The following is a 16841-nucleotide window of genomic DNA, read 5'->3' on the forward strand; positions in this document are numbered from 1 at the left end:
AAAATAGGGAGAAAGGAAAAAAATCAATTGATTTGGTAAATATTTATTCATTTCAAAGCTTTTCTTCACTGAACACTGGGCCACTATCCCAAATTCCCATCTACAGTTAACTCCACATGCTCAGGAGTTTACACAAGTTGTTCTGCATCGAAATGAGATTATTTTGCATTCCCAGGATGCATGTGCTTTCTTGTCTCTCTCTTGAACAAGGACAACCACAGCTCTTTGGCAGTAAAGGACCTAAAGAACCACTCTGGAAAAAGCACTCCTTCACAATGTTGGTCCTTCAGGGGGAAGGAAAATCCATCTGAGCCAGCACCTCAGGAGGAATGCTCAAAAGCACTTCTCACTTGCCTAAATCCACTCAGGAGCATCACCAGAACAAACCACAAAACAAGCCAGGAGTGCTCTAGAAATGTTCTTCCTAAATGTGGAAAGGCAAAAAGGGTCATTGGTCTAGAAGATATATTTACTACCTGGGAGCCTTGGGGAGGGTTTTAAACTCTCCCACTTCAGGTCAAAGTAAACTTTTCACCAGGGAAATTTAGGGGAAGTGCTTCTCTGGGGAGTGCATTACACCTCACAGTGTCTGGCCCTTCTCCTGGAGTATTGGACACTGCACTTTCCCTGGAGCAGGACTCTGACCTGGGGGGCCCATTCCTATGGTAACACTCCCACCAAGGCACAGAGGTTCCTCATTTGCAGAAAGAACAGAAAAACAATCTCCTACAAACCCTCCTTTGGGAAGAAGCTGAAGATACCCAGAAAGCTGGAGACAAATGCCAACTCTCCAGACTGGGCAGCTCAAGAGGTCTCTGCCCTCCAAAGTTTTGATGTTTCAGTATTGGCCATATTGCCAGGCTTACTCACTGAGGTTCTGCTGTCCCAGACATGCTTTAGGGGCAGGCAGCAGCCACATCCAAGGGAGCAAACCTGAATAAGCACTGGGGAGAACCAGAAGAGACTCCAACCTCTCACAGGTTCATGTCAACAAAGAGCCAAGAAAAGAAAGGAACCCAGGAAGTGTCATGGATGGGACAAAGACAAGTTACCTTATTTCCCCATCCTGACCTGCAGAGTTTAGCAACCACACAGCACTGTCTGAAGCCACAGCTGGTGGAGCTGTCAGTGCTGGGCAGTGAGGCTTTGTGCCAGAGAAGCTGAAGAGCATTCTTTACTTCATTTGTGTGAAGCAAGGCTGGGAGAAGGTTCCTTGTCTTACAGCAATTCATAATGCTATAAACTGCTGCCTGTCTCTCTTCCTTAAAGTGATTTTAGAGACTAAATTACACCTTGCTTCCACTGAATTAAGAATGAAGGAAACTGGGGCTATAAAAACTCCTCCTGGATGTCTCAGTCTGGGTTGGAAAGCTGTATGCTGTGTGATACATACTCCACAGGTGCTGCCAGCATGTTTTTGACCTGTCTAGCTCATGGCACAGTTGTAACAGAAACAGGTACTCTCATAAAAAAATCTCCCACCCTGCAGGACTGCATAACCCCACCTTTATTAAATGTTAGGCTCCTTGTGAGCTTTCTAAACAAGCAAGGCTTAATTAGCAGGATGTTGTTACAGTGTGGGCTGAGGGTAAATCCTTTAGGTCATGCATTAACACCAGAGACAGTTCCAGCAGATAATCCCAGGCATGGCCCTCATTTCATCAGTTTTGACCAAAATTAATGATTCCAAACTTTAGCTTGCAAAAAGATGGGGCTGCTTGGCCTCCTCCAGTGCTGACTAATTGACTACCCCACTGCAGTGGGATTTTAGGGAGGTAGGGAAGCAGCACCAGTTTAGCCACTCACCTTCCCATTATGGACTCACAACATCTCCCTGATGCTCCAGCTTAGTGAATTGCACTCATGGCAACCCCTGCACCCACTGGACATTGCTGATGAACACATCAGGAACCTGCTGTGCACATTAATAGCCCCAAAACAACTCTCTGAGGGATGTCACTTTACAGGGAACAGGGACAGAAGTTCCACTTACCTGCTGTTGGCCTGAGAGGTCCCCACCAGTTCCAGCGTGGCCCCACGGTGAGGCTCAGGGGAGATCTCCCGGGGAGGGCTGGAGGGCTCCAGCTTGGTTGGATCTTTGGTAAATTTGCTTCCTGTTGCATGGTGGGTTTTGGGAAAAAAAAGCAAAACCAGGATTAGCAACTGGAGGTGCCAATGTTGCAGTTTGTTCCCTTCCTAGTCCTTGAGCTGAGGTCAGGAGAGGGGAGCAGGTTTTCAAGTGTCATCTGCTTGCAAAGACAAGGGTGCTGAATCCACTGGGTTCACATGTTAAAATATTAGCAAAACATTTGCTTAAACCTCTCCATACCTGTGTGTGTGCTGGGAAGCCCTGCCAGGGAAGAGCATCTCCAGAAAGGGCTGGCTGACAGGACAAGGGCTCCAAGAGGTAGGGACTAAGGTCAGAAAACCCAGGGCCATGGATCACTGCCCCAGGAGCAAACCCTGAAGTGGGGAGAGCTGTCCCTGTCCCAAGGGAGGGGATGTGCTGCACTGGATGTAAACTTGGCAGAACAGAGTAGCAGAGACACAGGCAGCCCTGTCTCACGGCTCCAAGCCCTCCAAGCAGCAGGAGAAATCTCTGGTACAGTGACACAAAGAAGGACAGAAGCATCCTGCCACCATGAAAAACTTCCTCTCTCCCTTCTCTGTTCCTGAGCAGCCTGAAAGGAGCTGAAATGAAGCCTCATCAATGACCTTGGAGATGGAAAGAGTAATCTGAAGACAGAGTAGGAAATAAAATCAGGCAGGGAAGGTGAGCAAAGAGCTGAAGAATGAGGGCTGGGGCAAGGAGGGAGTGAGACTACATTGCAGAAACCACAAGGTGTCTGCTTAAACAGCTGTTGTCAGAGGCCCTTTGCTGGTCTCAAAGCACCATTACAACATCCTCACCCTTCTAAGACATATTCCATCAATGGGAACCTGATGCCACTTTCCTTTTGGTTCCAGCCTGCAAGAAAGGGCAGGGCTCTGGCAATAGGATCAGCAGAAATACAGAACCTTAAAAACACTATTTATCTACTAACAGTCCAAAAGGCTCCTTTTAATTTGTGCTTTCTATGAACCAAATCTTTTTCTTGCACCAGCACAGCCTGCCTGAAGCTGCTACCCAGGGGAGTAACAAAAATAGGTTTCTGAGCAGTGGTGGGTATTTTAATTAAAGGGTGAGCAAAACTTTATGGGGAAGCTTTGGGATACTTCACAAATGGCAACTTAAAATACAGCTCCACTCAGAAAAGAATATCTTTGCAGAAATGGCACCTCCTGACTCAGCAGATGCTGGGTTTTTTTTGCACAAGCTGATGTGCTGACACAAACCACACAGAGCCAGGTTTAATGGGTTTTGCTTCTGGTAGCCCTGCAGGGAACTGTCAGGAGGGTGGGACTTGTCACCCACCTCAGTTCTGCTGGGTTTGCTTCCTCATCTCTAAATATGCTGACCTGCACCTGCCTACCATGAAATCCAGAAGCCCACAGCACAGTGGAGCAGGTCTGGAGCTGGTGTGCAGATGTACATGATGCCTCCCCCAGATACCATGCAGGCATTATGCAAGGAAAATCCAAGCATCCCAAAACCCAGCTCAGTGCTCCATCCCTTGGGGATGGGCTAGAGCTTAAAGAAATAGTTTTCTTGAGGAAAAAAAAAGCCATTAATAGCTTTAGACAAAGACATTCCCCATGTAGGTGGGACCCTCACCATGCTCAGGAAGCACTCTTAGGGCTGGGGCTGTTGTGGGGCAAGAGTAATAATCTGGCTGGCAGAGAAAAAGGGGGGAAAAAGGTGTCTGGAGAGCTACCAGCATGTGCAGTTGGCAGCTCAGGAGGAAAAAACCCAAAACATCACCCCAAAACATGCCTTTACTTGTGAGCCAAGCCCAGGCAATCCAGGACCCAGGTGTGATAAATCTGGATGCAATGCCACATTCCAGGTGTGTATGAGGGCAGTGGGTTGAGTCTGACAGCATGGGTACCTCTCTCCTTGGATCTGCCAAGAAGCACTTATCATGGAATCATGGAATGGTTTGGGTTCAAAGAGACCTTAAAGAACATCCTGTTCCACCCCCTGCCATGGGCAGGGACACCTTCCAAAATCCCAGATTGCTCAAAGCCCTGCCCAACCTGGCCTTGAACACTTCCAAGGATGGGGCAGCTTTTCTGGGCAACCTGTGCCAAGGCCTTGCCACCCTCACAGTAAAGAATTAGTCTGGCTTTTCCAGCTCAGAGAAAAAAGAAGTAAAAACACAGAGCAAAGAAAGTCAAATAAAGGATAATTTACCAGTGAGGAACACAGCAGTAATTTTCTTCCTCTCGAAATTACAGATACGGCCTCTACTGTGGCTCAGCCTGATTCAGAAGCCAGCCCAGCCTCACACACCAGGAATTCTCACTTAAACCTTCAAAACTGAATTTTTAAGGAGAGTACAGAGCTTGCAGTGATACCAGGCAAAGGCAATCTCAGCATGTTCTGTGTAGGGCACAGACAAGGCTTCTCCTTACTGAGCATAACTGCATGTGTCCTACACTTCCTCTGCTTACAGGTGACATTATTTCAACTCTGCTTCTCTGGATAACCTTTCAATTTTATGGGCAATAAATCAAAGGATCTGGAGAACGTACCTGTAAAAATTCTTTCATCAAACATCCTAGGAGAAAAGGAAAAAAATAATTAGAAATATATGCTGATAATGACTGAGCAGGAGGTTTAATAATGAATAGCATTAAACCAAGTCAAACTAGTAATGTTTTCCATTCTTTAGAAATACTGAATGAATTTTTCAGAAAAAAAAAAAAGCCTGTTGTGCAGCCAAGCAACATTGTGGCATGTGCTTTTTAAGTAAAGCACATCGAAATCTGCTTCTAAGTCATTGTCTTAATTTAACTAATTAACTGAGGCTGCAATAGGCTGTCTTTACAAAAAGAAACAGTGGGACCAAAGTAGCTGTTACTGGATCTCCAATTTCCAATGCAGACCACTGACCATGATGTCACCAGTCTCCTGAATATTGTATTTTGGTGCTACCCACAGCTTTGCTCATAGGAGCAAACTGTGTCCAGGCCACATCCCACATCTTGATCCAGCCTGGACAAAGCAGGACAAAGTGGCTTCTCTATCAAATTACATCAGGAAAGCTAATCCCTTTCAGGATGCCTGAATTTCATCAATGTAAGTGATTTTAGCCCCCTTGGGAACCTTGTCCAGGATTTTTCTGTGCTGTAGTTTCACACTTCTAGGAATGGAACAACACAAGTGCTGCATAGGCAGGGACTGGATAAATCAATGTATTATAGAGCAGATTTTCCTGATAGAGAAGCAAAGAGAGATTGCACAGCACAGTGATTACTAGGAATATATCCACTCCTCCTAGCCAGTGGAAAGGCAGACACCTGGACACAGTGCCTGGCTTGTAGGTGATAGATTCTCATCACCAGACAGAGGATGTGCACAAGTGATCAGTGAAAAACAAGGTGGATGGGAATCCCTGTGAGAATATGGATGTTCCTCCCTCCACCCGGGGCATCACTCCCATCCACCAAATGTCACTGAAGGTGCTGTAACCACCTTCAAATGTTTGAGGTGGCACTGGCAAAGTTTGGTGCCACACATAAAACAGGGTGGCAGAACTTGGGGGTCATCATGGCACAGCCAGCTCTGCCACATCCTGGCAGAAACAGAGAGAGATGAAAACCAGAGGTTTGCAGGGGGAAGGAGCTGTCTTATGAAAGAGGCTGAAATGAGTTTTTTGTGTCAAAACAAACCCTGTGAGCATGGAGGGAGCACAGCTCAAATCCCTGGCATCCTTGAGCCATACACTTCCTTTTGCTGTCCTTGCCACCCACCTTTTGATGACAAAATGGATGTTGTGCCTCTCCTCCAGTATCCGTTTGAGTTTGGGGACCCCGTAGGTGCAAGGTCTTTTGAAAGGTATTTTGTCTGGGATGCCAATGATCTCCACTGCCTCGGGGTCACAGGCAATCTTCCTGTATGGGACAGGGACCATGTGGTCTAACCCCAAGGCTTCAGCTGGAAGATGAACACATGGTTTTCATTTACACAAGCGCTTTGTCTTCTACAGATGCTGAAACAAAGGTGTGAGGGCTTGAAATCAAGCAGAGCAAAAGCCTTCTGCCCTCTTTTCTGCTTGTCCCAGAAAGTGAGCCCCAGGAGCAGCTCTCCCATGGGAAATGGGACAAAAAGGAAAGCAGCAAACACAGCTAAGTGTCTTCCAAAACTCCCAGACACGCGCAGTGATGCTCAAACCAGGAGTGAGCTAGTCCAGATATCATTCCCAAACTCCTTGTGACCCACCCCAGCAGGTTTGTGAGCTCTGTGATTCACAATCTGCATAGCACGTGGAATCATAAAATTGTTAATGTTAGAAAAAGCCTCCAAGGTTGAGTCCAGCTGTTAACCCAGCAGCACCATGTTCACCAAATCATGTCCCCAAGTGCCACATCCATATGCTTTTTCTGAACATTTCAAGGGATGGTGACTACATCACTACCCTGGGCAGCCTATGCCAATACATGACCATCCTTTCAGTGAAGAATCTAAACCTTGCCTGGAGCAGCCTGAAGCAATTTCCTCTAATTCTATCACTTGTTACCTGGGAGAAGAAACTGAGTCCCACTTGGCTACAACCTCCTTCAGCTAATTGTAGGGAGTGGGAAGGTTCCCCCTGAGCCTCCTTTTCTCCAGGCTGAGCCCCCACAGCTCCCTCAGCTGCTCCTCATCAGACTGGTGCTCCAGACTCTTGCTAAGCTCTGTTATCTTTTGGACACACTCCAGCATCACATCTATACATCAAGTTAAAGGGCTTGTCTCAAGCCCATACACAACTCACATGTGACAGAGCACACATCTACAGCCCATCTGTAACTCAAGAATTACACAGCCTGACAGGGATGGCACAGTTGAAGTGCCCACAGCCCCAAGTGATTTCCCAAGCTTCCACCTGCCCCATTGCCCAGGAGCTACACCAAAAGCACTGCCCATAGCAAAGGGAGCACCAACAACATATGCAAGCCGTGCAAATGGAGAAAAAAGCAGCTGCAACAACCACCACCTTCTTTTTACCTGCCACATGTATGTAAAAGGGCCACATGCCACCTCTCCTGGTCCCCAAGTGCTATGATCCACATTCCCAGAGAGGACTGTTTTACAGCCCAGTTATAAATTCCTTGACAATGGTGTGGGGCTCCAAACAGAAATATTGACATAACCTTCAGGAGACTGGGAGCTGCTGAGCTAAATGTGTTAGGAAGAGCAGGGAGCTCTAGCATATGGCTTCTGCTGCTGTGTTAGGGAACAAAAATGATTGCTATATAATGATATGCAATCCACAAGCACTGCAGATGCATAATGGGATATTAACTCCTACTCACCATATCTGCTGTTAAAAAGAATTTGCACGCACTCCCTAAGGGTGTTGATGTCTTCAGTTTCTTTTATAAAACTGTCCCACTTATCTATCAAAACAAAATACAAGAAATAAGAAACTTCCATATGGTTCGTACACAGCAGATGCACTTTTCTCCTGCAAAGTGCTGTGAAACAGGAACAAGACTTTAAAAATTGTTTCCCTGCTCCTGAGCAAATTTTGCCAGGCTGGCAGATAAGGTCTGGGCTTCTCCAGTCTCTGACCTAAGCACTCTCCTTGGCACATGCAGAGCAGATTCCTAAGAAATGACCCCATAAAATTTCTCAGCCTGGAATGAAAGACCCTCTTGGACAGAGCCAACTCCACCTGGAATGAACCCTTGAAAGGTACAACACTTTCACAGGTGGATCTTTTCCTTCTTCTCCTCTTCCCCAACCTTCCCACCCATATTTTTTTTCTCCTCTTTAAGGCAGGCACACAGTGGAGGTGGAGAAATGGCAATCTCCTCCCCACTGCTGATCCCCCCAGGCACTGCAGCAGAATCCCACTGGGACTAGAGGCTTTCAGTCATCTGGAAATAATGCCAAGTTTTCAGCAGGTATGTGCTGTTTGCAGCTGGGGCAAACATCCTGTCCCAAAGCCATGCCTTGGCTCCCTGTGCAGGAAGCAGAGATGGGAATTCCCAGGCAGCCAGCAGTGCTCAAGGACCACTAGCAGCATCTCGGAATGGCAGGGATGGACTGGAGCAGAGATGAAGGTCTTGGCTCCAATGTGAGATGCATCCCCTCCAGCATTGCCAGGGAGAGGGCTGGGAGACTGCTGGGGAGAGATGTGGTGAGGGGAAACCTTTCACTAAGGCTGCCTCTAATGCTGGAGCAGGACAGCAGGACACAGACCTGTCTTGTCATGGACGATGGAGAAGAGGATGCGCTTGGATGAGTGCACATTCTGGATGAGGGGACCTCCGGAGACTGATGATTTCTGTCCTGGACAAGAGGGGAGACAAGGAGAAAGGGCTGATGAGAGTGCTCCAGACACCACAACAAGACCCTGAGTGCTGTCCCCTGCCACCCCTTCTGTCTCTCCTCCATGCACCCTGACCTGTGACACCTGGCCAACCCCTGCCATCCCCATTCCCGCTGCCTTTCTGGCCTGGTGGTGCAGCACCCATCATTTTGGGGCAAAACCAGAGGTGTGCCCTGCCAACACCTTACAGGCACCTAGGGAAGGGCTGAGGCAGTGCAGCATGGCTCTGCTCATGTCGGAATCTGAGGTATTGACGATTCTGAGATTTAGAAAGTCTCTGTCTTTCAGCCCCGCTGCCAAAGAAGAAGTCATAATTAGTCTGTGCTGGTTTCAAGGTTGTTTATTCTGTTTATCTCTGACATGTTCTGCTGCCCTGCCGCAGCTCTGTCCTGCAGGGCAGCGTGTGGGGCTCTGCCCTCAGTGGGATGTTACAAACATTAAATACCACAAACTACCTGTGCTGGATTTACAATAACGTGCCAATATCTGTCACCTACATTGAACAGTGTGTCCCCAGCCTAAACCAACAGAAAAATGCCAACACCACAGTGAAACATGGAGGGCATGAAGAAGGAGAAAAAGGACAAGACACACCCAATTTCCTCCATCTTGTCCCCTTTGGACCCCTCATCTAGAATCCAAAAATTTTACTTTTGCACTCGTGCCACACTTAATTATTACTCATATCAAACACTCAGAGCTTGTAATTCATCCTGTAAGATTGAAAACTCTTTTCCATGGACAGAGATCACAGACAGTGTCTCTGGGGGCTCTGTCCAGGGGGGTTCCTGACCCCCTGCCAGGGTCCCAGGGCAGCCAGAGGGAAGCCCTGGACTCCCACATGCTCATTTCCATCCAGGCCACGCTCTACACTGGCAGAACACTGGTACACTGAGGAACACCAAAGCCCCAGGCTGTGCCCTAGCAGGGCTCAGGGGGAGCAGGCTCAGGCTATTACCACAGCAGTCGCTGTACTCCTGTGAGGAAGGCACCTTCAGCTCTGCGGCCGGCCGGGCCAGCAGCGCCTCGCCCACGGCGCCGGGCGCGGGCAGCCCCGAGGACGCCTCGTGCTTGAGGTCGATGGCGGCGGGGGCGGGCAGCGAGACGCCGTAGAGGAAGTTGGTGATGGCCACGTTGGAGGGCACGTCCTGCGCGGGGGGCTTGGCCGCGGGGCCGGTGGCACCGGAGTCTCGGCTGCCCTTGGAGGCGAGGGAGGAACAAGTTAAGTCGATGTTGGGGTTGGGCTCTCGGCTGGGCTCATCTGCTGGCCTGAGGGGAAGGAAGGGAGAAGAGGAGGGAAAAACAGGTTCCTTTGAGCCCATGGCACTGCTAAGCTGTAACAAGCAAGGATGTGGATGGGGAAGAAGAGCCGTGCCTGGGAGGGTGGGACATGCTGCACCACCAGCTGCCAGGCTCCTTGCTGAGGAGTGCCATGAAGACCATTACAGGGTTAGAGCACCTCTCCTATTTGGAAAGGCTGAGAGAGTTGAGATTGTCCAGCCTGGAGAAGAGAAGGCTCTGGGGAGAACAGACTCTGGCCTTCCAGTACACAAAGGTACTGGAGAGCTGGAAAGGGACTTTTGACAAAGGCAGGGAGTTACAGGACAATGGGGAACGGCATCAAACTGAAAGAGGGTTGGTTTGGATTGGATATTAGGAAGAAATTCATCCCTGTGTGGGAGGTGAGGTCCTGCCACAGGTTGCTCAGGGAAGCTGGGGCTGCCCCATCCCTGGAAGTGTTCAAGGCCAGGCTGGATGGAGCTTGGAGCAACCTGTCTGGAAGGCATCCCTGCAGGGATGGCAGGGGCTTGGAATGACATGGTCTTAAGGTCCCTTCCAACACAAACCATTCTATAGTTCTGTTCTGTGATTCAGAAGTTACATCCATCACCCAAACTCCTGAGCATCTTCAGGCACCTGAATGGTTCTTGTCTTCTTTAAGTGGAGCTGGTTAGTCAAAGCTGGTTAGTTCAAAGCTTTTTTTTTTAGCTAGGACCAAGCTGCACAGCTCCATGCCCAGTGCATTTAAGGGGTAAAACCTTTAATGACCACAACCACTCGGCTCCATTGCCTATGCCAGCCCCCAGCACCCATGGCACATTCAAGGGGAGCTCAGTCAGCCTACAAATGAGTTTCAGACTGAAGAAACCAACGTGCTCCACATGAGACAGGGAACCACAAGCTCACAGACAGCTCAAATTCTGCGTGTCCTACTTTTAGCTGTCTCAGCCTGATTTTCCAGAAGCATCAAGCCTTTAGAGGAGGTATTTGGTCATGCTCAGCATTTTTCTGAATGGATCTGAGGTGCTGCCAGCCAGGCAAATGCAGGGGAAATGCACCTAAAACTACTGAACCCCTTGCATAAATGTGGCCAAAAGGGGGAGTTTGCTCTGCTGCAGTCCCCCACTTCCCTCCTTGTCTGGCATTAAAAAACCCATTTCAGCCTGGGAAGACACTTGCAGCATTTACCCTGGAAATCCCTCTGGAGACAGAAAAGCACTTAGCTTACCGCAGTGGAAATTTTGGCAGAGACACATAAAAAGATGCAGTTAATGTGCATGTTTACACACACTTTTTATAGAAATGAGTCTGAAATGGACTCAAGCCCCCCAACACGAACAAATCTCTGTGCAAGGCTGGATTTGGCACGGCTGGACCCAGGTCTGTGGGTCTCGAGGAGAAGCTGGGACATGGGAGGGACCCTCCTGCCTGTGCCACCATCCCAAGGGCTCGCTGCTGTCTTTCTCCTTGGAGGTGCCCAAAATTACCTTTTTAGCCTGAAGCGGATGCTGTGGCTGTGCTCTAGGATGGCCATCAGGGATTTCACATCATACTCCAGGGGTTTCTTAAAGCTGATTCCCTCAGGCAAGCCAGTAACTGCCAGCGAGCCTGGCTCTTTCAGGAGCCTCTCGTAGGGCAGAGGGACCACGCTGCTCTTCCCCATGGCTTCACCTGGGGAGGGGACAGAGTTACACACTGACAAATACCCTGTGCCCCTGGCCATGGCTGAGCTGGGCTGGAGGACTAAATGCAAGAGCAAGAAATATCAACAGGATCATTAGGAGAAAAAAACCCATTCCTACCTTTGCACTTAGCATGCAAGGCACTCCAATTCCCTTCTAAAAGCACTAATTAATAAAAAGCTCATAAAAGCCAATAAACAGATGTCTCATCATTCAGGTTTCACAGCAGAATCCTCAGTTGGGGTCACTTGGCACAAGCCCACCCCTGGGAGTGCCCAGCCATATGCCAGTGAGGTACACGGCCATCAGCAAGGTGGAGGGAGCCAAGGGCTGACAAGGAAGGCAGAGGAGCTCACAATGATTTTAATCTCATGCTTACTGAGATATTCTGGGAACCTCATTTCTAGTCAGTTATTTTACCTCCTGGAAGAACGGAAAACAGTTTGATTGCTGTTGCTGTCAAGCAGCTTTGATTCACTTTGACAGACAAGGAAAAAAACCAAAACCAATAATCTCCCTCCATCCCACTATTCACAGACAGCTTGAACATCGATACATTTGACTGCACAGTCACCTCCAGCAGCCCAGAACTCTCACCTGCTCCCCTCAACACTGGCAACACAGTCCCACCATGTCCCCACCATCTACCTCTGGCTCCATTTTACCTCTGACACCAAAATCTCCCTAAGGAGTCAGGTACAGATTGCTTTCCCTCCCTTTGTAGCAGCAGAAAAGCAGTAAGCATTGCCATTATATAGGGATTTTCTAAGCGTGTGTGCCTAGACCAGGGCTGCCCTACTGTACTTTGCAGGCAAAACACCATCAGAAAAACAGCCTGATCTGAAGGATTTCAAAGAATGGCCACTCTCAGGGGAAAAATTACTTTGGAAACCAATCCAAGCCACTGTGATCAATAAGCATGGTGCTGAAAGCATGAAGCACAAGAAACAGCCATGAAGGAATGCAACCTGTCTGGGTGTGTCCAGAACATCTGGTGGCATGATAACAGTGCCTGCACCTTCCTTTCATGGCAGAGGGGCAGAGAGAGAAGTTGTTGAAGACCTTTAAGTTGTTGAGGGATTTTATACTGTGGATTTTCTTTCCAATCTTTTTTTTTTTCCCTCTTCTTAAAAAAAAACCCCAAACTAAAAGATCTTACAGAAATACTGCAAATCTTGTGACACTGCCAACAAGTCCTTACTAAAAGTGATTTATTCAACATGTCCTTTGAAGGAATGCATTATAAATAACAATGTGCAACTTGCACGAGCCATTAAGGCTTCTTATAGGGAGGATTGATAATATTTGAATTAAGCAAATAATCAAAGTTTTAAAATAAGCCTTTGAACCATGACACCATGAGTTTACTTTCTGCAAGCTGACAGTTTCCCTGCCCCAGCGTGCTGGCTCTAGCAGCTCTCCACTTCCCTTCATCATCTCTCTTCATGATTGGGAGAAGCTCCCAATGTCCACAGTGGCTCCTTACCAACCCAATGCTCAAGAAATTCCCAAACACATTTTTATGGGGACCATGTTATTGTCAAGGTGACCTTCAGAAGCCTTTCACTGCTGCACAGAGTCGTGGTTTGGCTACAGAGACAATAATCATCATTAATGCCTGTTTAATAGAAGCCACTGGTAATCAGTCATCCTGTTGGTGCAGAGATTACCAGGCTCTGGAGAGAATCTTTTTGACTGAGCATTTTAAAAGATTTTTTTGTTTCCAATCCTTATTGATGAAAGGATAAAAAAAAAAAAACCAAAAAACAAAGCCCTAAGAATCGTAATTGTTAAACTCTCACAGTCCTCTCAGTGGTACAAACAGAATCACCCTGGGGCATCTACTGTATTTCTCCTCACTCAACCAGGAGAGGCCCTTCCCAGTGGGAATGAAGGGAGGGGAGCAAGCAGCTCTGTCAGGTTTCACCACAGAGAGGCTCAAGGATGGAAACAGCTGCTATTACTGAAGCAGCAGCAAAGGCAGAATTACACCCAGAGCCAAAGCCAAAACATCCCAGTCCCAGGGATGCCCAACCTTCTTCTGCCATGGCAATGCTGGCCATGCTGGGTTGAGGACACAGCCAATGTGTCCCCACGCACTTCCATGCACCTTGAAACTGTAAAAAGCCTTATTAATCATCCAATGGATGGGCTGCATGGTTCATAAAGCCCATGCAGATACAATTACATATTTATTGTATGTCAGATTTTAATAATTCACATATCCTCAAGAGGACAGCAAAGTTTGGCACTGTACCTGCAGCAGGACAATGAGACCTGCAGCTTGGAGAGGGAATTCACCAGGGAAAAATACCCTCTCCATTCTGTTCCCTTGGTTCTTCTGCATCATCCCTTCCTTCGTTCTTGGGCCCAGCCTTTGGACAGCAGCAATAGGATCTGACTGCTCCCATTAATGGGAATATTGCCTCTAAGTCCTTTAAGTGGCTTCAGAAAATTTCAGTGACTGTCTGTCCCAGGGGAGAAGGGATGCCAACTCCCTTTTCCTGTCAGTGAAGCTTGTGGAACAACAACAACAGCCAGCAACAGCAAATCCTGCATGTGAGCCCAGGATGGTGGTAGCTCCCATTATCCCCCTTCTGTTGTGTGGGAATGCCCACTCCCAAATCACCTACACAAACAGGGGCAAAGCCTGCACTCAGGGAGCCCTGCAGGGCCCCAGCAGGGCTCTCCCAGCCCTGAATCTCAGATGGTGATGGGGAGCTGCAGCCAGAAAAGCCAAGCACCCAATTCTGAAGCTGGTCCAGCCACAGGGCCTGAACTCCCCCAAAGCACCATGCAAAGCTAACATAACCCTCTCAGCAGCATGGGGGAGTAACTGGGGCTGTTTTCCCAAGCCAATATTGCTTTTCCTACCCTGACTAGCACAGCTGTAGAGGTGCTGCCAGGGGATGAGCCAGCAGCATGGCCACTACTGCCAGCTGCCCCACGGGGCGTCCAGGGGACCTTGTGAGCAAGAAAAAGGTGCTGCTGCTGCTGAGGCCACTGCAGATTGGGCCTGGAAGGAGCTCTGCCACCCAGTGGGTTCCATACCAACAGCCATATAGTCATCTATATTTAATTGCAGAAGCTTTATTGCTGGGGATGATGCATGTGCTGGAACGGCACCACCTCGTCTCTCAAAGTTGGGGCTGCAGGGCCACATGCTAGAAAATCATCTGTTTTCTTTTTACATAGACTTGCCAGGGAAAAGAGAGAGTGAATCTGCAGAGGTCCAACAGGGTGCCTGCTGTGGATGCAGTGGCTGGCAGAAAGGTGTGCTTGGAAATCACATTCAGGGCATCACAGAGGCTTCCCCTGGTCAGGGGACACAAAGGATGCTTCGTTCAGCACAGGGATTTTTTTGGCTCAGTTTGGGGCACTGGAAAACCAAGAAGCAGTGGCCAAAACCCATCTCAGTGCAGTGCTAACTCTGTACAGGAGCACATTTCACCATGCTGCCCCTGCCAGCAGCTGCTCCCACGCCGAGGAGCCGGGCTGGTGATGAAAGCCACAGCTGGTGGCCAGGCTGGGCAGCTCAGTGAGCCCCAGGGACATTCCATATCCCCAAAGGGAAGCATGAAGGTTCTTACTATAAAGCACATCAAACACTTCCTCTACCATCTTCCTGAGGAGGTACACATCTGATCCCTGGTCCGGGGAGACCCTGAGCACCCTTTGCCCGCACTCCTTTGCCTTCTTCTGCACCTCTGCTTCCTGCTCCTTCCTCTGCTGGATTCCTGCGGGGGAGAGGAGAAAACAGGAGTCACTGCAGTGAGAAGGGGTGATGCCTCTGGCTGAGCAGGCAGATTCCCAGCTCTCCCACCCACCTCAGGCCCCAGTTTGGATGAGATCACACTGGGTTGATCCCAGCAGCCCCCAACGTGCAGGGAAAGGTACTGGCAGTAGGCAGTGGTGCCAGCAGCAGGGTCACTCATCCGCTGCCTGCCCCCTTTTCCCTGGCTTTTCCCACTCAGCCAGACTGAAACAGTTATGACTAATTGGGCAGTTCATTTCTAGTCTCTGGTTTCAATCTGCTTAGCCTTCAATCTCTCAGGAAAAGAAAATCCGCCTTTCTTGGAGGCTTTTTTACCCTTCAGCGTCACGTAGCTCAGTAATACCAGCTATTTCCTGCTAATTTCCCCCATTAAACCTCAAATAAAGCATATCTTCAGCATTGACTTCTTTGCATCTCTAAATGCACCGAAAATTAAACACTACAAATGCATTATTGCTGTTCTATCCACAGTAATTTGCAAGGGATTTTCGGTGACAAAGGACTAATTCCTTCATCATCCTCGACAGACTCCTATTGGCAATCAGGCCTGGATGCTGCCTGGGTGCTCAAGGAGCTCATAGATCCTTCTGTGGAAAAAGTCCATGGCTGGGACATCACAGGAATGGTCAAGAGCAACATGGGACCCACATGGAACCAGCAAAGTAAACAGCCACCATGCCACCCCTGTAAAGCTCCACTTGCCTCCCACAGCATGGCAAAACAGGCCCCAGAAAAATTTTTTGAGGTGTTTTACCAAGGTTGCAAAATGCATCTGCATCTGCATCCTCCAAGCAGTGCCTCTCCCTCCTCCACTGACATTAATTCTGATCACTGTCAATTCCCCCCTGCTCAGGAGAGGCAGAACCAGAGGTTCAGATAAAGGAGGGTGCTCAAGCCAGGTCTGTGCCCCAGAGAGATAAGAGGCTTCTTACATCTCCAAGTGATGTCTGCTTTAGATTAATTCAGATCTTTCTAAGAGGGTAGGAGGAAATCAGAGGCACTTCCAGGGATACTTTCCACTCTGTGCCAGTTGAAAGGGCTTTATGGAGTGGAGTTGAGTCTGGACCTGTATAATTCAATTAATTTAACCCTGTCTGCAGCATCATCCATTTTACTCAAACCCCACACTCAAGATTTCTGTTTTCAACCAGACATGACTATTTCTTTTTGATAAAAGTGTAAATGAAACCAAAGAGAGGGGAAATGAGGATCTAGTGCCAGGGGCTTTGCCCCCACACAAGGATAGGGCATAAACCAGGATGTATCACAGAATCAGAGAATAGTCTGGGTCGAAAGAGACCTTAAAGACCACCTGATTCCACTCCCCTGCCATGGGCAGGGATACCTTCCACTAGACCAGGTTGCTCCAAGCCCTGTTTAACTTGGCCTTGAACACTTCCAGGGATGGAGCAGCTGCAGCTTCTCTGAACAACCTATCCCAGTAGCTGGTAACACTCAAAAGAAGAATTCCCTACTAACACCTAATCTAAATCTATCCCTTTTTAGTTTAAAGCCATTCTCCCTCATTCTATCATTATCTGCCTGGGCAAAAAGTCACTCTCCCTCTTTTTAAGTCCCCTTTAGGTACTGGAAGGAGTTCTGAGGATTCTCCGGACCCTTCTATTCTCCAGACTGAACAACCTCTCTCAGCCTGAGGAAACACTCCACTGACATCCCCCC

General features: G+C 48.5%; 1 protein-coding gene across 6 annotated transcripts in view; it reads right to left on the reverse strand.

Moving 5' to 3' along the window:
- GTF2IRD1 (GTF2I repeat domain containing 1) overlaps positions 1 to 16841 on the reverse strand; it is a 69294-nt gene that overhangs the window by 28048 nt on the left and 24405 nt on the right. For all 6 annotated transcript variants that reach the window (XM_012568760.5, XM_012568764.5, XM_072916791.1 and 3 more), the window contains exons 4-11: positions 14977 to 15123; positions 11192 to 11375; positions 9382 to 9692; positions 8294 to 8383; positions 7402 to 7485; positions 5857 to 6040; positions 4636 to 4661; positions 1994 to 2114 (exon numbers count right to left, since the gene is read on the reverse strand). In XM_012568760.5, coding sequence (XP_012424214.5) covers positions 1994 to 2114; positions 4636 to 4661; positions 5857 to 6040; positions 7402 to 7485; positions 8294 to 8383; positions 9382 to 9692; positions 11192 to 11375; positions 14977 to 15123 — 1147 coding nt within the window. The remainder of the gene's footprint in view (positions 1 to 1993; positions 2115 to 4635; positions 4662 to 5856; positions 6041 to 7401; positions 7486 to 8293; positions 8384 to 9381; positions 9693 to 11191; positions 11376 to 14976; positions 15124 to 16841) is intronic.

This window comes from Taeniopygia guttata, chromosome 19 (genome assembly GCF_048771995.1).
Source record: "Taeniopygia guttata chromosome 19, bTaeGut7.mat, whole genome shotgun sequence".
Lineage (NCBI taxonomy): Eukaryota > Metazoa > Chordata > Aves > Passeriformes > Estrildidae > Taeniopygia > Taeniopygia guttata.